This window comes from Oryzias melastigma, unplaced genomic scaffold, assembly GCF_002922805.2.
Source record: "Oryzias melastigma strain HK-1 unplaced genomic scaffold, ASM292280v2 sc00259, whole genome shotgun sequence".
Classification (NCBI taxonomy): domain Eukaryota; kingdom Metazoa; phylum Chordata; class Actinopteri; order Beloniformes; family Adrianichthyidae; genus Oryzias; species Oryzias melastigma.
In genome coordinates this window covers 100686-128327 of record NW_023416893.1, presented here as the reverse complement: position 1 = coordinate 128327, position 27642 = coordinate 100686, and the positions used below count along the sequence as shown (strand labels likewise).

General features: G+C 40.0%; 1 protein-coding gene across 1 annotated transcript in view; it reads left to right on the top strand.

Moving 5' to 3' along the window:
* med13a (mediator complex subunit 13a) overlaps positions 1 to 27642 on the top strand; it is a 104184-nt gene that overhangs the window by 38824 nt on the left and 37718 nt on the right. The window contains exons 4-9 of the mRNA XM_024261310.2: positions 16799 to 16944; positions 23321 to 23521; positions 23595 to 23789; positions 23871 to 24033; positions 25921 to 26031; positions 26729 to 27469. Of these exons, the coding sequence (XP_024117078.1) occupies positions 16799 to 16944; positions 23321 to 23521; positions 23595 to 23789; positions 23871 to 24033; positions 25921 to 26031; positions 26729 to 27469 (1557 nt within the window). The remainder of the gene's footprint in view (positions 1 to 16798; positions 16945 to 23320; positions 23522 to 23594; positions 23790 to 23870; positions 24034 to 25920; positions 26032 to 26728; positions 27470 to 27642) is intronic.

The following is a 27642-nucleotide window of genomic DNA, read 5'->3' as shown; positions in this document are numbered from 1 at the left end:
TAAAGCAGCAAGAAATATGAATGGTAAATGGCGTATACTTGTATAGCGCTTTCTACCCTCCTTCAAGGGCCCAAAGCGCTTCACAGTCACAGACCCATTCACACATTCTCATACACATTCACACACTGGTGGTGGCTCCACTGCTGAACACTGGCGCCAACATCCCACCAGAGGCAATTCAGGGTTATGAATTCTAAAAGGTTTGTTTGAAAGTGCAGTGAACTTTAAATGGACTTTTGTAATCATTGACATACTTCTTGGAAAGAGAAAACCTTTCTTCTTGAACATCTGCTTATATTAATCTGGACTCCCATAAATGATCCTGCAGACTCGTCAAAAATCAGCATCTGTTCCTCTGAAAATGAGAAGCTAAAGGACCTACTCAATGAAAAAACTACTTTTTTTTCGGTGTATTATAATGTCCATTTCTCACTATAAAGAACCCCAAAGCGCTACTGTGATCCGTTCACACATTTCTGAGTAATCCTCTAAAAACCCGCACTCTCAGCAGCAGCCCCTCCCATACCCACAAAAGTGAATGGGTCCTCACATTGTGACATCACAAAGTGAGAACAGCCCCTTCCAGGAAGAGTCTGCTCTACCAGCACCACCCCCAGGCTAACACAAACACACAGAGCTAGCAGTGATAAGAAAAAAAAATCATTTTATACACACTATGCTGTATATGTTCAACAGTAGCCTTGGTGTTAATTCCAAAAATGTAGCAGCCGTCCGGTGTTTAATGGAGATCTGCATTCCTTCCATCACAGACAGAATGGTGATGTCATGTGTTCATTTTGTGGTGAAATTCAGTCAAGAAAGGCAGACAACACCAGATGAACATTTCAGGATTTATTGAAATGATGAGAACATGATATTATGTACTGATTATTACTGGTTCTGAATGTTTCTGTTCTCTGTGAAACATCATCAGTCTCGGTATCGCTTTCAGGCAGATCATTTGATCATTTTCCTGGAGACACGCGTCGTGCACCTTTCCATCTTTCTTCAGACCAGTTCTTCTAATTCATTGTTCGCTTTCTTGCTCCTTGGCTTGCTCCTTTTTTGCAGCGTCTTCTTAATATCCCAATCAGATTGAGCAATTCTTTGATACGTTTAGGATCCATCCAAAAAATGTTGTACAGATTCTTCACTAGAATGTTCTTTGGCATATGCTATAGCACAAGTTTAAATAAGAAATGGAATGAGGGGGTCTTTAAAGGAGCCCGGTCACTATTGGAGACCGGCGTCAATAACAGAAGAGTCAAAATTGAAAACATATGATAAGTTCATCCGTCTCAGCAAAAGCTCAGATGTTGTTTGTTTTCGGGAGTGAAACAACCTGCCGCGGCTGACTCTAGGATGACATCATGAAATGGGTGGCATCTATAAGGAGCAAGAGGCGGAGCCTCATAGATCAAGTCGTCTTACTTCCGGGTAGGGCTGTAACGAGTATCCGGGTGCTCGGGTACTCGCAATTTCCTCCTGAAAATTCAAGTACGGATATTCGTGACGTCCAAGATCGCTGATTCGCGATCTTTATAAATGTAGTAAATTGTAGTAAAATGTCCTCAAAATATCTATTGGGGACGATGTATTTTTGCTCTGACATGCAGATTAATGTAGGATTTCAAGTTTAGGAACTAAAACAAAGCCGAAAAAGCTGCAGTACTGCCACCGGAAGTAAACACATCTTTGTGACGGTGAAGCTTCCGGTTTTCAAAGTAAAACTAGCGAGAGCTTTTTTCTGTTCAGAAACTGACGTTCCGCTCATAGACATAACTTCTGAAGAAATGAATTAGCTTTAAAGTCGGAGCTTTAGCTTCGGTGTTGACATTCTTTTGGTTATGAGAACTCTTCAACGTTTGACGCAATTAACGAAACTCCATCTTATTCTGAAGAAACAGCCTGGCGCTGCTGAAAGGCGGATGTAATCAACGTGAATCAGCTGATTCTGCTGCGAAAAAAATAACTTTTTTTTCATACGTGTTCTCCACCAATATGTGATGCTTAGAACGTAAAATATTGAAGAACTTTGAGGATAGAAAACTGTGGAGAACATTTTCAGATTTTGCTGTTAAATGATCCAAAACAGCAGCGATTTTATCCTTTATGTTGTTTTACTGCTGAACCAGAAGATTGATTGTTGAGCTTGATTCGTGAATCGGATCGGATCGCCACCTAAGCAATGATCCACAGCCCTACTTCCGGGTAGGAACAAAAGCCTGTGAAATACTAATATTTCATAACTGATTTGTTATGTAGTGTTCCAAAGGTAATATGTTATGAGGACACACAGTAGTTTGCTTTGAAAGGCTTAAAATACCATGGCATAAGTGCTTTAAATTCCTATTTTTTTTCACCTGTTTTTTATAATAATGAAAATTTAAGCCTCCTGCCTTGTTAAAGAAACTCTTTACACAAATAAACATTTGTGAGTTAATATTTAACAGCTTCCTTAGATACTTAACCTCAATAACATGATGAAATATTCAACTCATACATATATTATGCTCTAGAAATAACAGGGAAAGGGTTGAGAAAGTGGAGGATGAATAGAAGTGATCAGGCAGTGCTTTCTTTTTGTGTACAGTAGTGCCGGTGTAAACCACAGCAGAGGTGTTTCCGCCTTCGCTGAGGGAATCCTGCATCCCATGTTTCTGTCTCTCCCTCTTCCGAGCCGCTGCATTCCTTCCATTCTTCCCATGTTCCCTTGTGACTAGAGGCTATTGCAGTTCACGAGGCCAAGCAAAGGTCTGAAGAAGTCATCGTTGTTAAGCCGTCAGGCTTGTCTCTCTCACTCCTGTCCTTTCTGTTGAGCTTCTTAGAGTGGCATCTTTAATCTGAAAGTTAACCTTGTTTGGGGTTTTAAAAATGTTTACTCAGCAAAGTCAACTTTTGAAGTGTTAGCTAATTTGCAAAACCTAAAAAATGAAATAAGGTGAGATATTTGACAAACATGCTTTGACTTGTTTCTTCACATCAGAATTGTTCAGCTTTAATACACTCTTCACTAGTGCAGCTGTAAAACACATGTGACCTCACTGTTCAGTTCTGCTCTGTCGGAGTGTCATTGTTTTCACCTCTAGCTTTGCCTTTTATGGAAGTGGATTCTGTTTCAGACAGGACTTTGACAGCTTTGTTTGTGGAACAGGTTCAAAGAACAGGCTTCATTCCCTGAGAAAAATGTTCTTTTTGAAAAATAAAAAATTTTATAGAAAATAGGATGTTTTTCTTGTTGGAAGTAGAAACAAAATCTGCTGATGGAACTGGTAGTTTGTCTTGGTATGGTGTTTTAAAATAAGAAGTGATGGCCTGTCATTTGAAGATGAAGTAAAATCTTGAAATTTTCCATTACTATGCTTAGGTATATTGCTCTGGTAATTGGAGATGTTATCTACTAAAATAAGTGTGTGTAACTCATCAGAGTTTTTTCACCTTTAAAGCAGGTAATTTATACACTTTTCTCCCCAATAGTATCCTAGTTTATTTTGAACTTCTAAATTTTAAAATAAAAAAAAATATTTTTTTTATTATGAGTCAAATTAAAATTTCCAGTTTCTCTAAATCAAGTCTGTATGTAAAAACGAGACGACTTGCATTCACAAACAAAAGTTCTGCCTAAAAATATTTAATACAGTTTAAATAAAAATCTTGTTTCTAGAGACATTCACCGTCAGTCAAATAGATCCATGAACGTCTTTGTTTTCCTGGTCTGAGCTGAAATCTGGATCAGAGCTGTACGGCTGGATAGAAATGAAATTACTCGTCATTTTTGTGTCACCGCTAATGTTTGGGGGTGTGAGAGGCTGTAAGCTAGTAGGAGAAGATGTAAACAGAGAGGTCTCGGTTGTGGGGAGGGGAAAGGGGGGGCAGGGTTGATCTGCACCAACAGAAGCAAATTTCTAATGAACTTCTTTTGTTCTGCAGAAAGTAGTTTTGATTTAGACTTAAGACTGCATCATCATCATCATTAAAAGACCACCGGGAACGCTTTGAAAACAGATCAAAGGAGGGTTGGAGTGGGACTTTAAAACAATTGGTTACACCGTACCATACTCCTGAATCGTCACTACCCTACTACCATTTGTTACAAGATATTTCAACTAGAAAGCAGACATAACGACTTTGAGCGATGCTGTGTCTTAATGCATTTTACTTCATTCATGTCCTCAACACTCATAAAGCTAGCTCTTCATCAGTGTTTTTCTCATGGAGTTGCATGTCTGTGTAGACATTCCTTACACTTTGGACAACATAAGAACATGGTGCATCTCTCCCAGCAAGATTTCATTTAGCTGGGATGAAGAGGCAGTGAAGTTAATCCAGGATAAGACGGACTAATTGCTCAAGGCTCTGAATAATGAATCTTTTTAATTACATCTTTGCAAGTCATTTTACTTATGTCATAATGATTTAATGACCCATAGGCCTTTAAACAGGCTTAACATTTTCACCGACTAGCATCACAAATTACGCTGAGCACTTTTAGTTGCGCTCTTCTGTATTACCAGAGTGAATAATCTGTGATTTCAGCTCCTGTTGTCATCATGAACTCTTGTTTCAGAGCAGAAATGTTCCTGTCACAAGAGGGAGCAGATGCTGCAAACATTTCTGAATAAAAGTGCTAATCTGTTCAGGAGCGTTAACAGGGAGATTAAGAAGAATAAAAGTGTTGGAAGCAAACAAATGTTGGATTTCAGAGTTTCAGGAGGATGTTGTCGTCCAGTCTTCCAGATGATTTGTGTGTTAATACCTCAGTGTGTGGTTCTCTGTGTTCTCCGTGTGTTTTTGTGCTGATGTCTTTGGACACTCTTGTTGTTTCCCTTTGGTACAGCAAAAGAATCACAGTGGATGTTTTCTCCGTCAATCTCTTTAGTCTGTTTTTCTGTTCTGCTTTTGTATTTGAAATCTGCTCTGCTTTTCAGTAATGTGCTTTCCCTCCTATAATTATGACTGTGACATCATCAGCTATCCAGATCTAACTGTGAGGCTGATAATCAGGATGGAAGAGGTTTCCTCCTTTTTCTGCTTTCAAGAAAGGGCTCTAAAAGCTGGAATCATACCAGGTCTGTCACGTCAGGATCCATCATCAGAACTGCGGATTATTACTGTAAGCCTCAATTCTGGGACAGTGTTTACAAATGTCTTGGCAGAAAAGTGCATCCATGCCAGCACATCCCGTCACTGCAGCAGCACATGACCAGTCCAAACATGTTTTCATGCCCCGCATCACAATAACAAGCACCCACAAATGGAAGATCTCTGCTTGCAAAGAAGATTAAAGGTGACTGCTGTGAATACATCATAGATCTTTTTCTGTTCTGAATCGGGGGTGTGTGCATCAGTCAAACGGAAGGTCGTTCTTCGAGCGTTACGAGCCAAGCCCCACAAACATCTGTGGAATGCAGCAGCTCCTCAGCACTTTCCCATTCTCCCACTGCTCTGCGGCCCATAATAGATTTTTGATTAGCCTCAGATCAAGTTTCACATTTTCTTTTGAAATCTGGTGTTTGAGGAGCAGACTTTTGCAGGCGTTGGCCCTCCTTCACAGTGAAGCTCTGTCCTCAGTCGTTCATGCTTTCAGAAAACTGTTAGCTTTGTTTTCCAGTGACAAAGATAAAAACTCTGCAACAGCACTTTGAAGTTTCTGTTCAAGCTCTCTTTACTTCAAAGCTAACGCAGAAAAAGCAGACACGTCTTTCTGGAATACAGTGTGTCTAATAAATATCTACACAAAGTAGCTGCAATGCTCCAGGAGTGACTTCTAAAAACTGCAGATGGAATCGTCTATGAGAAATATTGAACATGAAAGTAAGACTATAATCCTGGAAAAGAAAATGTCAACTCACAATAAATGATCAGAATTCATGATATGAATAAATGAATGTTGATGTTTTCCCTCCAGGCCTGTATGGCAGCTGCTTTTGTTACAGTTTCCTGGAACAACAAGCCACAAATTTCTCTGCTGGCAAGCTTTCATGCAGATACCACAGACGATATGGAGATGGTGTCACTGGCTTATTCATCGTTTCATTGTCGCTTTATCTCCAAATTAGAGGTTTACTCAGTTTGTTATAAACTTATTTTTGAAAGAAAACATTGCGTTTGGCAGGATTATTGCTTATGGGTGATGGTTGATTCGTATCATCTGAGTTAGAACCAGCTCAGTAAGTACTAAACCAACTGATGCAGGAAAAGTTCAGAAATTTTAAAATATGTCTAAGTTAGGCTAAAGGTAGACTTAAAGACCCTCTCCAATACATTTTTTTGTGTGTGTTTTTAGCATGATCTTGTGGCATTTTTCTTAACGTAGGTGTGCCCTGAATCACAGATGTTTACACTTCAATGTAAGTTATAACTTTGTTTTAGCACAACCTTTTTAAAGTTGTAAAACTACAATCGCTAACGTAGCTGACCGCCGACTACTGATGATGTCCTCGAGTGTCCTCGAGTGTCCTCGAGTGATAGTCTGAAGAGAATGTTTTTTTTCTGTAACTCCATTTGGAGGGCTAAATGTCGGGGTAGGGAGAAGCCGTAGGGAAGGAATTCAGATTGGGCCTTAGAGGGGAATTTCTGATGAACCGCTCTGCAGAAACTGTCTTAGAAAACGACAGGTTTTTGGATCTTTGCTAAAACTGCATCATCATCGTTAAAAGAACTCTGGGAAGATTTTATCAGAAGATGATTGGAGTATGTCTTTAAAAATGAAAGTTTTTTTCACTTGAAGAAAAAAAACTTGCTGTATTAAATCTACCTTCTATACAGATAAAGCTGTAAAGTTCTGATTTATTCTTATTATCTTCTACGGTTATGTTTTCCGCTCCTGTTAACAGGTGTCATGAACCAGAGCTCGTCAGCCACCATCCACCTCCTCTGTTTGTTATGCTCCTCCCCTCCCTGCTGCATAGGCTGTCACTCTTTTCTGCTGCTTTTCCTTCACCTGATGAAGGAGCCCACCTGCCCAGCTTTGTGTCCTCGCTGGATCGGCTTATCGTCTCCTCGTTGAGCTGCTGTTTTGCAACTTAGAAAGAGTGTGGAGCTTCTGTGGGCAGTGCCAGTGACTCAAAATATTCTCTCTTAATGTGACAGTCATAAGATGCACATTAAACTTTAAGTTAAATAATAGTGATCTGGTGAATGAGAATAAGACTTTTCAACTTTCTTCATTTTCCTGTGGTCCATTTTGGTCCTCCAAATGTGCAAGAGTGTCCTGTCCTTGAAGAGGGTTTCATGTGTCGACCTGTTCATGCATTGTCTGGCTTTTATTTTAAATGTGAGTCTGTGGGGGCTGTATTTGTATCCGGCACAGTGTTTGAGGTTTTGATGTGCAGGCAGCGCATTGCTGCAGGGAAGATGGCATTCTCAAATCCCAGAGAACTTGAGTCTTGAGGCAGGTTTAACACAGTGCAGCAGACACAATGTGCTGCGAGTAGGGGGCTTCAGGGAGTTCCCGGAAACCCTTAGGCAGAGAGGGAAGTTTGGAGATGAAACTAATGAATCATGATTTTAATTTGACCTGAAGGCAGAAGAGAATATTTGTATATTTGGAGGAACAATACTTATAGAGATGAAAAATTGTGATTTTAATAAACTTAAACAGGTTATATATTTTTTTTTGTAATGCACTGCTGGCACAGAGGAAATCAGGGTTTGCTTCCCAGGAAGAGCTTCATCTAGTGTGGGTCTTTGGGTAAGGCCCTTCATCTACTTGTGATTCATTAAGTGATATGTTATGTATGTATTATGACCTGATTGCTTGAAATAAACCATTTCATTCGTTCGTTCATTCGTTCATTCATTCATTCATTCATTCATTCATTCATTCATTCACTCACTGTCTAACTGTGTGACCACATGGGGGTCCAAGTCTGGGTCTCCATGTGCTGGTCCCAGCCTGGATAAAACAGGGTTGAGTCAGGAAGGGCATGCGGTGTAAAACTCTCTGCCAAACCACCTGTGCGAGTCAGTGAAAGCTGATTGGCTGTGGCGACCCCTGAGGGGATGTGCTGGACACAGGATTCTTCCTGAACTTTGGGATTTTAAGATGAGCCACATTTTTTAAAAAAGTTTGTTATCCATCTCTCCCTCTAAGGAAGACATTTATATCTTCAGTTTTGGTCGTTAGACCAAATGTTGGTTATTACCTATGGCTGACCTCCTCTCAGCTTTTGCACACAGGCTGCCACCTTGCTTGACAGCTGTTGTTTACCAGTAGACGTTCCCCACATGCTCCAGTGTGTGAGCGTGTTTGCAGCAGCAGCAGTGTGGATGTTTGTGAAAGACTGGAATTGGCACAGTGCAATGTATTTGTGTGGAAGCCCAGCGTGCAGGCGTGCCCAGAGACAGACTGACCAATTCAAAGGGGCTGTGCTGTACTTTGTCACAGCGTAAGCTTTGGTAAATCCTGTTCCTTTTGTGCGCCAGTGTCAGGGAGTGTGGCTGTTTCCAGCTAATGTGTCACGCGCTGTTGTTGACACCGCCGCTGCGCTTTCTCAGCTGGGAGCTGTTGGAGCACCTGTTGACATTAAACTGAACCTTCAAACTTCATAAATAGTTTAAAATGTAAAATCTACAATGAGGAATATCAACATAAGAAACTAACATTGTTTGTGTTTCAGTAATTGGTTTGGTAGATTTGTCTGACAACTTTTACATGCAAATGTGGCGTAACTGATGATAATCTTGGATTCACAACGTTTGTTGCAAAATTCCAGTGTGCTTGCTAAATGTGTCCTGGCAACACAAATACATTTAAGATAATAGAGTCCCATTTTCAAAATATGTAATAGACTGCAGTAGGGGTGCAGCTGTTCGGCACACGCGTGTGCCGCGACCCCCGCCCCAACCCCCGTGCACACACACACCTCATGCTCACATAATTTAAATCAGTTGTCCGTTCACATCAAATGGAATTCGCGTCAAATTCATGTAAATCCTCTTTGTTTTAACAAGCCCTAAAGTAACTGCTTCACTTTTATTTTAAAGTATCTTCACCTGAAGCTCCTGCTGCGTGTGGGAGGAGCTTCTGTCAAAATCTTTTCTCGTGGTAGGGGCTTTACTATGAAAATTCTACCTTTTGAGGTTTTAAATACATTTTACTGTTCATTCCTCTCTATAAAGAACCCCAAAGCTGCATTTTAATCAGTTCATGCATTTAAGAGTAATCCTCTAAAACCTACACTGTCTGCAGCAGCCCCTCCCATATCCACAAAAATGAACGGGTCGTGTCATACTGACCTCAGCACAATGTGAACCGCCCCCCTCCAGGAAGAGTCTGCTCTGATAGCTCCGCCCCCAGTCTAACACCAACACTCAGTTTCTCCACTGAGCTAGTGGTGATCAGCAAAAAACTTTCATTTTAGAAGCAGAATACCGTAAATCTTCCACTTGTGTCCTGTCTTCAATAAGTTCCAGCTCAAACAGATGTTTGTTACTTTAGACGCGGGGCTCCTTTCAGGCCACCCCCCCTATTTGCTAAAGTAAAAACAAAATAAATACAAATATTTTACAAAGACCATTTATGAATTTGATATATATATATATATATATATTTATGGTAGATTGGTCAGAGTTGCATTTAAAGTTGTGATGAAAATTTTATTCTGTTACTGATTTACCAAATAACTTTTTGATAATGAAATATCAAATGCCATTTTCTTTATCATTTTAATTATGTCACAGAATGAACAGTGTTGAAGAAGAAGATGAAAAAGCCATTAGGAGAATTGTTTTTTCATTTTATTTAACAGACAAGTAATACAGGTACATTTTGAAAATGAAAAGGGATTTCTTTTTATCCGTTTTAATTTTAAAATGGGATATTTCTAATTGAATTTTGTTACAAATTTTCCGGAGAACTTTTTGAAAATGAAATTTTAACTGCCATTTTCTGTATCATTTTAATTATGTCACAGAATGAGCAGTGTTGAACAAGAAAATGAAAAACCCATTTGGAGAATTGCTTTTTCATTTTATTTAAGAGACAAGTAATGCAGGTACATTGGGAATTTCCAGAACTGACTTTCATTTTAAATATTGAGTCACAAACGCTTCCATACTCTGCGGAAACTATGTCCTTCAAAACAACACATTTTTAGATGTTAGCCACAAAACAGCATCATCATAATTAAAAGACCACACAGAACACTTTGAAAGTAGATCAAATTATGATTGCAGTGGGACTTTTAGGGGTTAAGGAGTAGACAGGAGATTTGACACAGCTATAGATTTGGACACCCCGCTCTATATACTGCACTCAAAAGGAAGTATTGAATGAATTTGGACACAACCTAAAACTTTTACCTAACTGTTACCAAACTCACCCACAACTCCTTTTTTTTATCTTCATCATTTCTTTGTGCCTTAGGACGTTGTTCATTGTCTTTCACTATTTAGTAACCTGTTGTGTAAACTTGTTAATCCTTCCACCCCATCTTTAATGACCTCCTGGCGGGCAAAATCATTGACTGTAAAAATACTGGACTTCTCGAGCTATGAGGTCCCCCATTGGAAATGCATTACCTCCACTCCTCCTGAAAGTAGGCCGCCGCTTTCACCGTCACTTCCTGAAACGGCTATCGCCATTTTGCAGATGTCTGCAACTCATCTTCAGCGATTGGTCTGAGTCTCTGTGAGTCATAGCTGAGTCATGAATCTATAGGAAGTACTGTCGCCAATCTGGAGTGAGTTTATTGTGAGTGTCTGCCTCTTTCCACGCCTCTACCACGAGACCGCGGATGTAAACAGCTTCTACTTTTAATAACGCCGGAGAATTGTAAAAGTCATTGTTGAAGTCTTTGAGGGAGAACCATTCCAACATTTGATTCTGTCAGCGGTCCTTTGGGATTTACTTACATTTATTCCTTTTTGTCGAGATAAAAGGAGCATTTGGGTGACGCCGCTGAAGAGCGCCCCCCCCTTGCGCACGTCGCAGCAGCTTGTCTTTTCACATCCGCTGCCACGTTACAATCTGATCAGATGCACGTAAGAAGCGCGTTCAGCGGTATTTAAAATAAATAACCATCCTAACAAGTGAACAGCTGGATCATTTTTCTGTTTGAAAATACGACCAGGTTCTTTCAAGTCTGTCTCGCGCTCCTCAGACGGCTGCGTCTAATTCAGGCTGAAGCTGGAAAAGTGCGGCGAAGATGAAACTTTGGTTGGTGATTTTATGGAGGAGCTGTACCATTCCGTATGATACGCAACTTATAATTTATAAGCTACAATCAAAACAGTGAAAAAAAGAAAAACGAACGTTAAACAAAGAAAAAGGTCCAAAGCACATAACCTCAGAGTGAAATCTATTTCTACAGAGTAAATCCTCATCTAAAAATGTCGACAGCATGCTCCTCTTGTTGTTTTAAACTGCTGCATCGGTACATTCCATTGAGGAAAACAACAGTAGGACAATGATTGGTACATTGTTGAATTGTAAAGTAGGTGTTAAAAGGTCTTCACGGACCCATTGATGAAGTCTGCTCCCATTGGCTACCCGTTATCTGTCAATCAAACCCCCCAGACGTTCAATGTCAGACCCACAAACGATTATTGAGCCATCTGATTGGTCAATTTATAACTCTAATAACTTGTAATAATGGAAAAAAATCTTAAAAAAAATTAGGATTAGAAAAAAGAAGTTAAGCAGAAAGCAGCAGAAGAAGAATGATTATTCTGACATATAAAATGACTGAGAAATAACTGTCTGTTTCTCAATGTAAGTCAATGGGACTTTGGCCTTTTTGGAACCCAGTGGTACTTCCTATATGGAACACGGAAGTAGGGGGGTTTGCTCAGTCCAGTTCTTATATACAGTCAATGGGTAAAATGTCCTCAGGAGTAGAAGGGGGTATTCAACCCCCACCCCTCTAGCATACTATAAAGTAGTGTAATTTACTACTCAGCCACCTGTGCGTCACCACACACCTTTCAGACAAAGTGCCTCCACTATTGTGCCAGCATGTGGCTGAAGTCCCCAGCAGTCCTTCCAGCGCCTCACCTGGCTGAGCTCCATTGTGTCCTTACGTTAGTCCCACTCTGCCTTTCTGCAGTTGATCGCTGGTGATTATGGTCTACTGACTGCAAGGACCATATTATTTTTGCTTAGGGTGACAAAAACTCAAAAAGGTGCAAAAAGCCCTAAAAAGACTTCACAATAAAGGCCTAACCTAACACAAACACAACTGGTGTGTAGTACAAAAAAAAGCACACAAAGCCAGCTTATCCTGACCACAAAAACTTCTATATTGTTTCTGCTTTGTTTCTTCTTCTTCTTCTTTCTTTCTGGCAGTTTGAGCGAAAATTTCACCCTCGCCACATACTAGAAAAGTCCTGAAAATTTCCACATGCGTAGGGAAAATTAAAAATGAATTTTTGGCATGTTGAGCGTCACCCCCCCAACACAATGACATCACGGCGAGCGTTTCCATAAAAAAAAAAAATGAATGGGCCGAAAATTCATTATGGGGCCAAAAAAATATTTCACAATAGACAAACGAAAGCCAATGACATATGTCCGGAATAAGCCCGGGTACATTTGAAATTATTATGGGATGGCCACACGACCTACGGCTTGGCGGCCATCTTGTGGCGAAATCTGAGAAATGGCAATTTTCACGGTTTTCAACAATATGGAAAAACAACACCTTTTTTATCCGATTTTCACGAAACGTCAGAATCATGTCTATAGCTAGAATCTACAACGACCCTAGCAGTTTCATTGACCTTTGACCTTGGGAAGATGCCGCCATCTTGAAATGCTAAAAGAAAGCACTTTTACTGCAAGCTACAAAAAGAAATATCTCCTAGGGGGTTTTATCAATTGTTATGTCACATCATCGGCCATAAATGTTAACCTACTGTGAGAAAAATGTTGCAATTAGAAGTTGTAGAATTTGAATGGCGTGCGCGTGGTGAGGTCGCAACCAACACGGTTTTAGCTAGCTCGCACATATTTTATCAGATTTGCGTAAAAACGGTATTCGCGCGTCCGGGAGCTCAAACTGAACGAAATGATATAACTTTGGAAACCGCAATGCTGGAATCTGGATCTAAACTGTACACCTGGATTGCTCCGATATTACTCACCATCTTTGTCGTACTGTAATGTTAGTTTGGAGTGTGAGAGGCTGTAAGCTAGCGGCAGAGTGAATAAACAAAGATTTCATGAGATATCAATATTAGTGGGGCAGATATGTGAAAAACATGTTCACTTCTGGCAGAAAGCATGAAACTTTGGATATAGGGGTTTTAAGGTATGCTGATTCCAATAAAACCGGAAGCCACGCTCTCAAACGAAGGGTTCCACCCGAAATCCAAGATGGCGTCCAAGATGGCTGCCATTTCAGACAGGTGACATATCTTTTTTACTGTTGGGCGTAGCCTATCATGTAATACATCTTTTGTAGGAAATCATACTCAAGGAATCCATTTCTAACCTTATTTTGATGATTAGAAGTCACATAAATGATTTAAAAGAAAAAAAACAACAATACATACATTTTTTACGATAATATACAGCTGGCAATATTTCCGGCACAGACTTAAGATAAATTATAGGTTTAATAAAAAGAAATTACATGAAAATCTAATGTGCCTAAATGATCAAGTATATATATAAAGTCCACTAAAATGTACAAGAGAAATACTTATTTTGTAAAGATTTATCATAGATTTACATTTTATATAGTTAATAAACAACAACCACTCTTATGATCCCATGCAGACGACACAATGCACCTGTCAAAATCTAGATATAAAAGAACATGAATTTGGAGTACATTGTGTTTTCGGAAAACATTAAAATGTTTAATAAGGAAAAATCTATGGCAGCACACACTTTTGATTTTAGAACTATTTTTATAACATTGTTAAATTAACAATAAAAATGATGTATGACATGATATATAAGTTTTAATCATTCAATAGATTAACAAAATGTGAATAAAGTTTGTCTTTACTGGTAAGAATAGTGTACATTAACATGTTCAATTCTGAAATGATTCATTATGTGTTAAATTACTGAATTTCTGAATCGATGGAATGTATGAATGAAACAGCCTGTGTGAAAATACTCCATAATCTATAGTCATTGTAGTATAAACCGAATATTTAAAACATTTATTGTGTGTCATAATATGTTAAATTCCCTACTCCCCAAAATTCCCTTGTTCCCTAAAAGAAAAAGTGATATAGATTCCCTTGTTCCCTGAAAGAAAAGGTGGTAGAAATTCCCTTGTTCCCTAAGAAAAGGGAGTTGAAAGTTTTAAGTTTTGTTAGCACATGATATGTATGATTTAAGCCAAATTGCTGCATTGTCATATGTACAAATCATACAATTATTTGTATATTTTTTTTCAATCAAAGATATTTCAATATCTTCAATGATTCAGAAGTTGGTATATGTTACCAAATAAGTGTTCGAGATGTAACATGATATGTAGGAGTACTTAAGTGTATTGTCCTATCTGCCAAAACCAAAATTTGTGAATTTTCCACAAAAATCCGAATTAACTTGCTAAATAAGCTTCTAATAATAATAATAGTTTAAGAAATAGATTCTTTGTGTCTGATGTAGTATAATAAGTGGTATTGCATGATGTGCTAGCCCCAACTGTTTAAAAGATATGTCTCATTTTGAGCAGAACCGTTGGTTTGGGAGCGTGGCTTCCGGTTTTATTGGAATCGGCTTACCTTAAAACCCTTATATAGAAAGTTTCGTGCTTTCTGCCAGAAGTGAACAACTCCCTTACTTTTTGTCACATATCCGCCCCACTATATGGGGTTACTTCACACCAACAGTCCCGTCCACAACTCAGAAGTGATTGTCTAATGAACTCCTGCCGCTCTGCAGAAACTATGTCCTAGAAAACGTGTCGTTTTCTAGGTTTTTAGATTTTGGCTAAAAACAGCAGAATCATAATGAAATGCCACTTTAAAGCGATTTTAAAAATAGATCAAACATAGTTGAAGTAGGACTTTAAAATGCTTCACAGAGCTGAAAAGAGAAAAACTTTTTAACATTTTGTGATCAGTACAGACCCATTCATCGTGATTTTTGAAATTTACTTTTGTTTTTTGAAATATTTCCTTTTTCATTCATTAGAATCGTTTTGGTTTGTGGAGTTTAGCTTTGATTCTAAAACTGGATGTTTTTTTATTATTTGTTTTGCTTTTTTAATTGTCATTGAGATCTTTATCATGTTTTGCGCTGATGAATTTGTTTCTGTGATCTAACCTTCAGGGTCACTGTAGTTAACCCTAAAAGACCAATAATGTTGCAGTGAATAACTGGCTTTTTGGCTTGCCATAATTCTTCTACACTTCACACAATCACTGGGAATCAGCTGATTCTGAAGGGGAAAAAAAGTGCCTGAGCTGTCGGTCTTGGCAGGTCAGCTGAGTTCCTTTAAAAGGACCAAACATTGTTTTCCTAGCACTAACAGGAATGCTTTAAATTCCTAACAAATGCTTAAACAGCTCCAAGTAAAACAAAACAAAAAATGTCTACGGTATTTTTTTCTTGAATCTTAGAAAGTTTTCAGTTAATTGAAAAGTTGAATTTTATTCTTGTAAAAAAAATCTTTGTGTAGAAATCACATCAGACAAAACAGCAAAAAACAAACCAGTCTGTTTTAGAACATATGCTCTGCTAAAAAAACGCTGTAAGAAAGATGAAGTTGTAAAAGTCGAGCGGGAATGGACCTAAACACAGAAAAAGGAGTTTTACCAGTCCGCCCGCAAATAAATCTGCGTGCTTATAGATCAAATATTACTACATTTTAGCTAACAATGTGCAACGGTCAAGCAAAATAGAGTGTACTTTATCTTTAAAAAAATAGCTAGAAGAGCTTTAAGGAACATTTACACCACAATTAAAATAGAAAAAGTAAAAGAGAGATCTGATTTTCGAGCCATCTGTAAATTTGGTGAGGACTAGAGTTACTATAAGGCTTTCAAACCAACCTGCTCTTCTTCACCGTCTGCACTGCTCTCCTTCACATCCTTTTCTGTAATCTCCTGCGTTGTAGGTTCGTCAGAGCACCATAAACTGACATGAAAGACTGATATTTGCTTAACCAAATCTGCCGACAAAGCAACCATCTTTGGTCCACTTCCATTTCTCTTCCTCCACTCTTGTTTTGGTCATTTGTTACTTGTGTCCTGCATTTTCTGCATTGGTGTGTCTGTTGGAGGAGAGTCAAAAGCTGCAGACAACGCACTTTGCATCTTGCCCTGCTCCTCTCTGTAGTTTCTGTGTGCTGTTGAGGTCAGACTGGCACAGGCACAATTTGTACAGACAGGAGCTGCAATGTGTCTGTGTGAGGCGGTGTAGGTGCTGTTCTCCAGCTGCTGCTGCAGCAGGGTGAGTCCGGGCTGGAGCCTTTGTTTGAGCACCACACAGTAAGCAGAATGAAGCTCCCTCACACAACACTTGTAAGCGTTGCTTTGGTGACTGCTTGCATCCTGATCTCAGCATTTGACCACAAGCAGATTTTAAAATCCCCGTGGATCTGTGTCATGTACGGCAAAGACTGCATTTGAATACAAAACTTTATTGGCATCCACAGGGATTTCTCAATGAAATATCAGGTTAACAGAAAAATCCAGCACTTTTAAAGAAGTCGCCTGTTTAAAACATGAAATCGTCTTATGATCTATTGTCTTTATGAAGAAATATTCAGTCCTGTCCTGATGAAAGTAAAATTCTGCATACCCCTCTAGGCTCTGTGTTCTCTTTCTTTATTCTGTGCATATTACATTTTTGCTATGCCAAATAACTCCATCTTCTTGTCCGCAGTGAGCATCTTTCCTGCGCCTTCACTTTCTTCTTGCATGGGGAAAGCAACGTGTGCACCAGTGTGGAGATCAACCAGCATCAGCCCATCTACCATCTCACAGAGGAGCACCTCACACTGGCCCAGCAGGCGTCCAGTCCGTTTCAAGGTGAGTTCCTGCCTATGCCACCAGAGCTCTGTCACCGTCTGATGATGCTGGACTCCAGCAGCCTGAAGCCTTCATGGTTCCTGTTGTATATCTGCTCATGTATGTGAAGTCTGAGGAGTGAAGAGGTTTTAATGTAAAACATTCTGTTAGCCCTCATGTGGAGTTTTAGATGCTTCTTATGTTAGACTTCATTATTGTTAAATTTGTTCTTGGAGTTTTAAATACGAACATTGCAAAAATAAAAAAAAGCAGAATTGTGACAGAGTAAATTACAAATTACTGGAAAATCCTGTAAGTTGTATTTTATTACATGATTTCTGCATCATATCAATCTCACAGACAGTCTTTACTTTGATACTCAAAAATAGATTATAACTCTAAAGACGGGACCTAATATTTCCAAGGTTATTAGGTCCCACCTTCCATTCTATAATTTAAAGCAAACAACCACTAGAGGTTGACTGCAAAAAAGCCATTTTCTCTTCCGTCCTGTCGCAAAAAAACAAATTTCAGACCATAAATAAATATTTGGTTACATCTTTGTAGATTTTTTTTTTTTTTGCATGTAGCCTATTCATGACAACTGTAAATGTGTAATCATCATGAATAATTAAAGTTCCATTTGTGTAGGTAATTTTACCAAAAACTGAACCCCATAAAGCTCAAGAGCTTATTAATGTGTATTTTCAGAACATTGTTGAGTCGGCCGCTCCCGGCTGCAGTCTGTGTGCTCATGCCACTTCAGACCTTCCTTTTAGTGGTTTAGAATCCAATCCATTTATTTTAAGCTGAAGCTCCGATGTTAAAGCTAATGTCAGTGAGCAGAACTTCAGTCTCTATTTTTGAGCAGGAAAAAAAAATCTTGCTAGTTTTATTTTGAAAACAGGAAGCTTCACTGACACTTTATTCTGAAGATGTGTTTACTTCCGGTGACAGTAATGCCGCTCATTCGGCTTTGTTTTAGTTTATAAATTAAAATCCAACATTATTCTGTATTTCAGAGAAATGAATATTTTACTACTTGATAATTTACTATACTCTACTACAGGGGTAGGGAACCCTGGTCCTCCAGAGCCACCTTCCTGCATGTTTGCCAACATACCCTGCTCTGGTATGTTCTTATTGGCTGAGTCCCTACTCATGACAGATTACCTGGTTCAGGTGTGTCCAGCCAATAAGAACATGCCAGGAAGGTGGCTCTCGAGGACCAGATGCAACCAAGTCACAGACGTTCCCTCTTTTGCTGAAAGTGTTTCTTCTTGGTCTGCCTACATCAGTGCTTCTGTCTGTTTCAACTCCAGGGAAACAACTTCAAGCTGTTCCTCATCCATCGTTCTGCTCTTGTGTTAATTAACGTAAAGCCTGTTGTAAAACCCGCGTGAATGTGAATCAAAGAACGTAAAGCAGCTTTACGTCACAAAACCACAAGACAGAGTTTCTTTGAAAAGAATCTCTTTTTAATTTGTCTTTATTTTCACTTATTTACATTTTTTGTGTACACAATGACGAGGTAACTCGCATACAATTGTCCCAGGTTGTCTGATGAAATATTTCAAATAAAAAATAATCAAATTAGATTAGAAAAAAAAGAAGAGGAATGGTACGATAGACACTTCTCTATCACCCACGCGACATGTATCGTGATGTCTCCCAGCACTACCTTGCCCCATCACAACAGTCTTCATGGTTATATATATCATTATGAATCCATGTCGTGGATGTTTTGGTGTCATTCTGGAAGAAGACTTCCTCTGCCTCTGTAGTGTTGGCAGGTGTGGATTCTCTACCTGGCTAACCAAGCCATGGTAATAAAAACACGCTGACCTCTGGTCCTTTTACCCATCTCCTCTCCTGCCCCCTCACCTCCACCAATCTGGGTTTGCTGTGCGGCAGAGTGCTCCAGGATGTGACCTCATAAAAGGGCGCCGAGTGAATGTAATGAACTCTCAGCCCATTCCTCTGATCTGAGCACATTTGACATGTCTTCAGGGAGCCAGAGATGGACTGGCTGCCAGAGAGAGGGGCAGGGGGGGGTGGATGGAGAGGATGTTATAGCTGTGCTGGGTTTGAGCTCTCCTCCAGAACTCGCCTCAGGATCTGTTTTTGCTGCAACCAATCCTCAAATATTTGAATTTTGATTTACTGGGCAGTTGATAAAATGACCTGAAGTTTAGCTGCTAAACTTTAAATATATTAATACATAAGTAATAAGCAGTAAGCTCTATAAAAAATGTCATTAATAAATGAATAACTTTTTTCTATATTTTTTATTGAACAATATAATCTTCTCTGATGAAATCAAACTGCTTTTTTTATTTTGAAAAACACAGACAGACACACATTTGTCAGTCATCAAAACAGAATGCCACCTGTCTTGTTTTTTTTTTGACAAATATGATTTTTAGGAGACCAAACTTTGCCTGAGAGCTCTGTAGCGCTCCTTCAACTCTTCTGCCACTTATCTTTTTCTCCCACCTGTCGGCCCGTCTATGAAACAGCCCCGAGTGTTGGAACTGTACCTCTGAAGTCGCTTTCAAAATGTTCTCACCTTCTCAGTCTACGCTATTGTCCTTAAGATTTCATTCCAGGTAACGGCTGGGCATCGTTGTGCTGACATGAAGTTCAGCTGAAAGCTGCAGAATTCTGAAGGACTTGATCTGTCAGGAACGCTCCAACCCAGAGCAGCTGGTGGAGCTGTTTATGGCGAAACCAAAGAAATAACAGAGAAATAGTAACTATAGCTTCATGGCATCAAGGCAAAGAAATGTCCCTTCCCCTTAGGAAAAATATGCAAAAAAAAGCTTAAAGAAATCAGACTTGTTTTCATGTTGTCAGAGTAGGACTATTTATTTGAATAAATATATACAACTTTTCTTTGGTGCGAGTGCTCCACAAAAGCTCTGAGGTGTCTGAACTGGTCCAGCCATTATGGTTTCCTGGTAATTCCTGTGGGAAACGGTGTAATATCAAGGAGTTGGGATTCATAATATTGTTCCCTGTAAATCCCTTAATCCTGTATGGTAGGGGCAGATTCCAGCACTGCCGTTTAACTCCCACAGAGACAGGTTTTGGCCTTATGTAAACGTGAAGTGGCTGCTCCAGGAAACCTACTAATCATCGGATTAGAACTAAGTTCAGTAAGGGTAGGGAATTCACCCATGCTTTAGCATTTTTTGAGAAAAGATCCTGCAGCCGAGGTGGATGCAGCTCACCTCCTTATCCTCTTCTTTTCCTTTGTTCCTTGCCATTTTCCTGTCATGAAAGCTTTTTCTGCGGTTCAGCCACTGGATCAATACTTGGGAACAGAGGCCATACAGTCTACTAATGACATACTAGAAAGGTAGAGCAGAGTGACAATAACAAACACTCTCTCTCACTCCCACCCAGACGGTCTGCCTCTTGAGCCGTTCTAGTCGCCCGTTGCATTCCAATGCATTATGTACACAGTGAAAGATGACACATTTTGTGTTGGTGCATAAATGCATGACACCAATCGGAATGCTTACGGGTTCTGTGCTCACATGCATTTTTACGAGGTTATCTGCAATGGCTAATAGATGTTTTATTAGCAGAGAGATTGCTTCTGTCTGTCACTCTCATCTATTTGGAAGGTCCTGTGTGTTTGCTGGGCACAACTTTTTTATAAGCCACCGTTTATGGGCTGTGAGAGGCTGCTGCTCTGCGCTAATTGGCTTATGAAAAAAGACAGCTAGAAAGGAAGACAGAAAGCGTAAATGAGTTTTAACGTTTCAGCTATGAGAGCAAATAAACATAACATCAAGAGCCACTCCGTTGAAAATGTGATTTTGCTGTTTTTAACTAGGGCTATCAGATTATTGAATTCATCGCGATTAATTATTTAAAGACATTTCATCGCGTATTTTTTTTAATCGTGTTAATCTTATTAACGCGTTGGACGATTGTGTCCTCCGTGAAGCTGTTCATGTCTGACAATCCAAACCTGGAAGAGCATTATTCCACTCATTCCATGGTCATTTACAGATATAGATAAATATATGTATTAAATCTATCAGTAAAACTTGAGTCCGGTTTTATTTTTAACTTGAGATGATTTTTCACATAAAGCAGGTTATTTAAAACGCAGTGCATTGTGTTGTCATAGTAACAGTTTCAGCGCGCAGCAACTGCGCTCTACTCTCTCTCTTTTGAAGTGATTTCCATGAAAAGTTCAACAAAGCATCACCCAGAAGGAAAGTTCACCTCTTCCTGCTTGTTTTTGTCCAGATGATGAAGCAAAAGCTTTACAAAGTCTAAATTCTTTCATACCTGTACTGTAACGTCCTTGTGTCTCGATTCCTCCTTTTATTCTCTTCTCTTTTCCTCTCCTGCCTCATCTCAGTCTTCAAAATGATCAAGTTTACCTCACAGGTTAAAGACAACTTTAAAATCACTCATGTCTTTTTTACTGTTTTGCTGTTGTGATAAACTGTGGAATCATATCTGTTGTGTTAATAAGACATATGAGGTCAATATTTTTTTGGACTACTCAGAAAACTGTTTTGTTGTGGTAATTTGAGCACTCTGGACCTGATGGGTTTATGTTTGTTTGTTTGTTTTTCTTACTTGTTTGCGATTAAAGCTCAAAGACTGTTATAATAAAAAAAAACTTTATTTACTTTTTTAGCCGTATTTTGACTTTTTACTGCACCACAATTTCACAAATTTAAATGAAAATATCCCAAAAGAGGCTTTTGACAGCAGTTATTTGGTCAAAATATTTGTGGTTAAAATAAATGAATTTGATTATTTTATTACAGGACACAATTAATTAAAAGGACACAGAAATGAATCGCAGAACTATTTTTAACATGTTCTTGTGGCACTTTTTTGATGATAGAGGAGAATCTGTATATAAATAAAATTAAGCATAAAATTGCATTTCTGAATACTGTATTTTTTTAAGTACAAATCACGTTTTATTTTTTTTTTTACATAGTTTGTACTTATATGCGACTAGGTGTGACCAGTATGTCTTTTTTTTAAGGACCTATATCATGCTTTTCTTAAGCCTTTCAGAGTAAACTGTATCCATATATATGATTATATATTACCTTTGAAACACTAAAAAACAAAACATTTATGAAATGTGAGTTATTTATTTGAACTCTATTTCTATAAGGAAGTAAGATGACTCGATCTCTGAGACTCCGCCTTTCACTCCTTGTGGGTGCCGCCCATTTCATGACGTCATCCTAGAGCCAGCCTTGACAGCGTGTTTGTGTTTGATCCAGAAAACTTTTACAAGGATTGATATGCATACTGTGTATCTGTCTTGAATTTCTTCCAAAAAAATGTGCACAGACACAATGGAGACGGTTAATGGGTTTGTTTTGTGGTGAAATTCGGTCAAAAACGCAGACAACATCAGCAGATGAACATTTCAGGATTTATTGAAATGATGAGAACATTGTTCTGATTATCTTTGGCGGTGAACGTTCCTGTTCTCTTTGAAACATCATCAATCTCTGTATCAAAAATCCTCAAAATAAAATCCTCTGATTTTTCATGCTAAATAATAATTGTTGAAAACATTCCTCCAAAAAGTGCTACTTTATATGATGTTTTTTTTCTTAGTATGTATTTTTCTGTTTCTGCAACTTATACTCCAAAAATAAAAGTATTTATTTTTCAAATTATCATGAATCCGAAGCAGAGAAAAAAAGCAGGCTAAATATGATCGAAGTTATGATGTACAAAATACTCTGGGCGGGCCACAAGCTCCCTGTTCTGAACTCTCAGCAGCACGCAGGGGAAGAGGGGCGGGCTTAAGCCGCGCCAACAGGCCCGCCCACAACTCGGAAGGGAGTTTTTGATGATCTCCTGCTGCTCTGCAGAAGCTATGTCCTAGAAAACGGCAGGTGTTGGATTCTGGCTAAATTTAATCATAGTTAAATGCACTGGAAACACTGAAAATAGATCAAAACATGAGCATAGTGCTACTTAAAAAAAGAGAGATATTCACCACACTTTGTTCTGTATTTCTGTTCTCAATAATCTGGGCTAAGTGTGTTAACATTACATGAAACAAATGTAATTAAAGTAATTCAAAGAAATAGCATATTTATTCATTTACATCAGAAACACTTGCTGTTAGTCGTATAAAAAGAAAAGTCAAAGCAGTCGTAACATGCAATAGATTTTCTGTGTTCCTGCACAGAGCAGCTTGTTTCCTCGCAGAATGAGGAAATCTTTCTGGCTATCTTTTGATCACAGATGGAAAATGTTCAATACTTCTGCTAATATTTGAAACAGTCATACGATTGATAAGCAAAGCATCTGATGAGAAGCTTTTACATTTCTAGATGCTGAAATGTGTCAAACTGAAGTAACAGCCTTTACGACCCCTTCTCACCAGTCATCCTGAGTCCGTTCGGCCTGAACGGGACGCTCACGGGCCAATCATTCAAGATGTCAGACCCTCCCACCCAGAAACTGATTGAGGAGTGGAACCAGTTCTACCCCATCAGTCCCAGTGCTAAGGAGACTGTATCAGAGGACAAGCCGGAGGACATGGACTGGGAAGACGACTCTCTGGCCTCCGTGGAGGTCCTTGTTGGTCAGTTTTGGTTTCATCATCCAAGAGGACTTTCAAAGAGGGCTTTCTGAAAGTCTCTCTTTTTCACATGCAGGTGGTGTGCGTATGGTATACCCAGCCTGTCTGGTGCTGGTACCCCAATCGGACATCCCTGTTGTGGCCCCTGTGGGGTCCTCTCAGTGTACTGCCGTCTACTCGGGTGGCCATCAAGTGCCTGCTATGCAGCGAGAGCCTGCCATGTCTTTGGTGACCCTCACACCTCCCACATCACCTGAGGAGGTGCACACAGGTACAGCAGAGCTAGACTCCAGCTTCTGGAGAATTGTCTTTTGTAAAATGGTGTGATAAGCCGCGTTCCTCTTCCTCCCAGTGGACTCTCACTCTGCCCAGAACTGGTTAAAGATGCCTTCATCTTCAGACGTGTTCAGCGTGGACAGAACAAGTCACCATGGAGGAAAGGTTCCCCGTCAGCTTGCCAGTCAGGTGGTGGAGTGTGTCTGGCAGGAGTGCAATATCAACCGAGCCCAAAACAAGTGAGTCTTTTTTTTTCCTTCTGATTCACAGAGTTTTTCAACATTGGATTTTACAAAAAGATGTAGGGCATTACAAGGACACCACCCTAACGTGGTATTGAATTGAAAATGTAATGACAAGACTTGGATCTGAAACCTCAGCGGCTGGACAGCTCAGTTGACATGTAGGAAATGAGGGTTCGATTCCCAGTGTGTGCAATGAGCTTCATCCGCTGTGGGATCTTGGCCAAGACATTTGGAGCTACCGGGGGGCCAGACCTGTGGAAATCAGTGGAAGCTGAGTTGCTGTGGCGACCCCTCAAGGTGAACATGAAAGTGAACAGCAACAACTTACATTTTAAAACACAACTTACATTCCAAACAATTCATTCATCTTTCAGGTCCAGCTTCATTTGCATTTTTAGTCAGTTACTTTTATCTTTTTTAAGGTTATTTTATTGAAGGCTGTTTTATCTTTGCAAGTCTTAGGGGCGGGGCTTCGACTGTTTTTCCATGGCTATAAGCACGTCTCATTTGCATACTGCAGGGAGAGCTGGCAGGACCTAACACCTGACTGGTCTTGAGCTCCTGGAGAACATTTTCTGCTCCTGCTCCCTCTATCTGAGCAGAACCGACTGACGGGCCGATCTGCTCCGACAGAGGAGGGTGCCGCAGGCTGGCTGCTCACCGCGGTGGACATGAGTTCCCAGCCTGCGGCAGGCTTCCATCATAGGTGCAGCTACCCTGGCTGGGACAGAGCCAGACCAGCGCCGGCTGAACTTTAGTGACCAGGGAGAGTCTGTGAAGCTCCCACAAAGCGTAATGTTGGTGCCGTACAAACTGCAAAGAGCAAATCCATGTTCATGTGGTGTGTGTGGGGGTGGGTGCGTGTGAGGTGACTTGAATTCATACTGAGTTTTACAGACCATATGCTCTGGATCTGCAGGTCCTGCTTCCACAGACTCTGACTAAGTTGCAATTGAGATGTGATTAATAGCTACATAAGAGCAGTCTGAAGCCTTAAAATATAATGGGGTTAAAAATAAAAAGCTTTAAAAAAAGAGAAGATCAATCGACTAAAAATTCTAAAAAAGTTTGAATGTAATTTGTGGTTTAAAATATAAGTTTATTCTTTTCTCAGTTCAATGCCACATTATGACACGATTAAGATGCTGTTTAAAATTGACTATAAGCATTTTTCTATTAACATGCACTTGGGTTTTCTTTGTTGCAAACAAAAATGCATTACTTTTAGTGTTGATAAAGGGTCAAGTAAGATCTAACCATCCTATTAACTTTAAAACCCATCAAGAATGTGTCATGTTTGTGACTTTATATTATTTTTTGTTCTTGTTTTGCAGGTTCAATGCTAGCAGTTATCATCATAATTAAAGCAGCAGCAGAAAATCCATTTAAATTGTTCCAAAATCTACTTATCGCTACAACTTGAGACATGGTTTCAAATTGTAAATGACTATATCATCCTTGCTTCTTAGGCACACTTACCTTCTCTCTGCTGTTAATAAATATTGACAGATTTTAATGCAGAAACTGTTTGTCCCAAAGCCACAGCGAATCCTGGCCCTCCTGTTTGGTTTTGTCCTGTGGTCTGTTGTATAATTCAAACGTCAGTGAATCTGACACATTGAGAACACCCCAGGATCTGTTACTCCTTGACCAAGCACAGAATGTCGCCTATAGTTAGCTTTTGGCCTGTCAGCCAAAGTATTTTTGCTTCAGAGACGGTGATGAAATCTTCTCCACTACAAAACTCTTCCACTGAGAACATGAGGAAGCTTCTTTATTATCTTCTGTGTGAAGCGGGATTGTTTTTGCTCCACAGAAACAACTTCTTTGGAATTACCTGGAAGAAGTTAATGTGAGCTTTAAACTGTCTTTCCTCCCCAGGCGGAAGTTTTCCGCTACAAGCAATGGTACCTGTGAGGAAGAGGTGCTGGAGAAAGTGGGAGCCTGGGATTTTGTGGAGCCTTCTCAGAGATCGTATTGTGTCTGTTCCAGGTCAGTCACTTCTGTCATGTGTTTAAAATGTACAGAGTTCCTGGTTTATCGTTCTAAAAATATCCTGCAATTGGAGAAAGATACCAAGAAGGATTACAGATGTTTTAGGGCTGTAAGCTCCTCACTACACACTTTATCCAAGACAGACATGAACATTTTCACACTTTTATCTCTTGTTCAACCCTTCATTGAAAAATAAATCCAGTAATGAAAATGAAGATTTGATGGAAATCAAACATTATTGAATTCATTCTGACGAGAGACATGCAGATTGACGAGATCAGGATGCAGAGCACAGCGCAGTGTTTAAAGAAAAAAACACCTATGAAACAGAGGAAGCACAAGAAGTGAACTGCATTTTAGCAAAGGGCCACTGTAAATGAATTTATTTGACATATTTGACAGAAATTCTTTTTTGAACAAGTGAAAATAGGTTAAAGGCTTTGCACTGTGACATCCTACCTTGGTCTTTTGGAGGGTTCCTCATGCTAATGAATTGTTATTAAAATGGCTTTGGAGAAGAAGTCAAACAACAGTTTATTTTCTCAGAAATAAAAACAATGTAAATGAAGAACAATTTTGTAAATGTAAAGGTTTTGCTTTTTGAGCAGTTTACAAAATGAGTTCCTCATGAGTTTTTCTTTTTTTTCTGTTTTGCTTCTCTGTCTGATCTCACCGTTTTCGGTCTCCACTGCAGACACAAATCGGTAAAGCAGCGAGCCAGTGCCGCCCAAGGTCAAACACAGTCAACGGGACAGCCCTCACAGCCCCTAACCAAGCACAAAACTGGAGGAGAAAAGGCGGATAAAGGTGAAAAGCAACAGAAAAGACCTCAAACACCCTTCCATCATCGCAGCCTGGCCAGCGAAGAGACGTCCATGGAGGCGGAGGCAACAGTGGGGCAAAGACTGAGCTTGAGAGGTCAGGACGGGGGACGGTTTCGCTCTGCAGATGTCAACACCATTCCTAAAGCCCCCCAGCTCCAAAGTGGACGGATCAGCACAGGACCCTCGGAGCAGGTCAACTCCCCCCAGCCCCCACCACTTAGCCCGCACCCCTGTGAGCCTGGGGAGGATTCAGGAGAGGGCCTGAGGAACCCTTCAACACCCAACAGCCAACACTTCTACCAGCCGCCCTTGGAGCCCTGTCATATTGGGGTGAAAGGTGGCAGCGAGGACCCTGGGGGCCTGGTGTGTTTGAATCAGCACTTCCACTCCAGTCACCCCCACCCTCATTCTGGGAGCTCGGCCCTCACAGAGCCCCCAGAGCCCACGATGTTTGTAGGTGCAGCGATTAACCTGGAAGATGACTGCTCTCTCACGCCCTGGAGGTTATATAACCTTCCCCGCGCCAAAGAGGCGGAGGTGCCCACGCCCGTGCTGCCCGTCGACAGGCTGAGGGACGACATCCTCCCACAGGAACCAGTGTCAGCCACAGAGTGAGTGTCAGCTTCCATCAATCGGTGGCCTCCTCACTGTCCTCAGACACGCAGCCTCCACTTTTACCAGAATTCTTGTTGCAACAAAAAAACGAAACATGTGAAAAGATAATTAAAACCACCTCGCCCCTTTCTACTATCACTGTTATTAGTCTCTTCATGACTTTTTGACA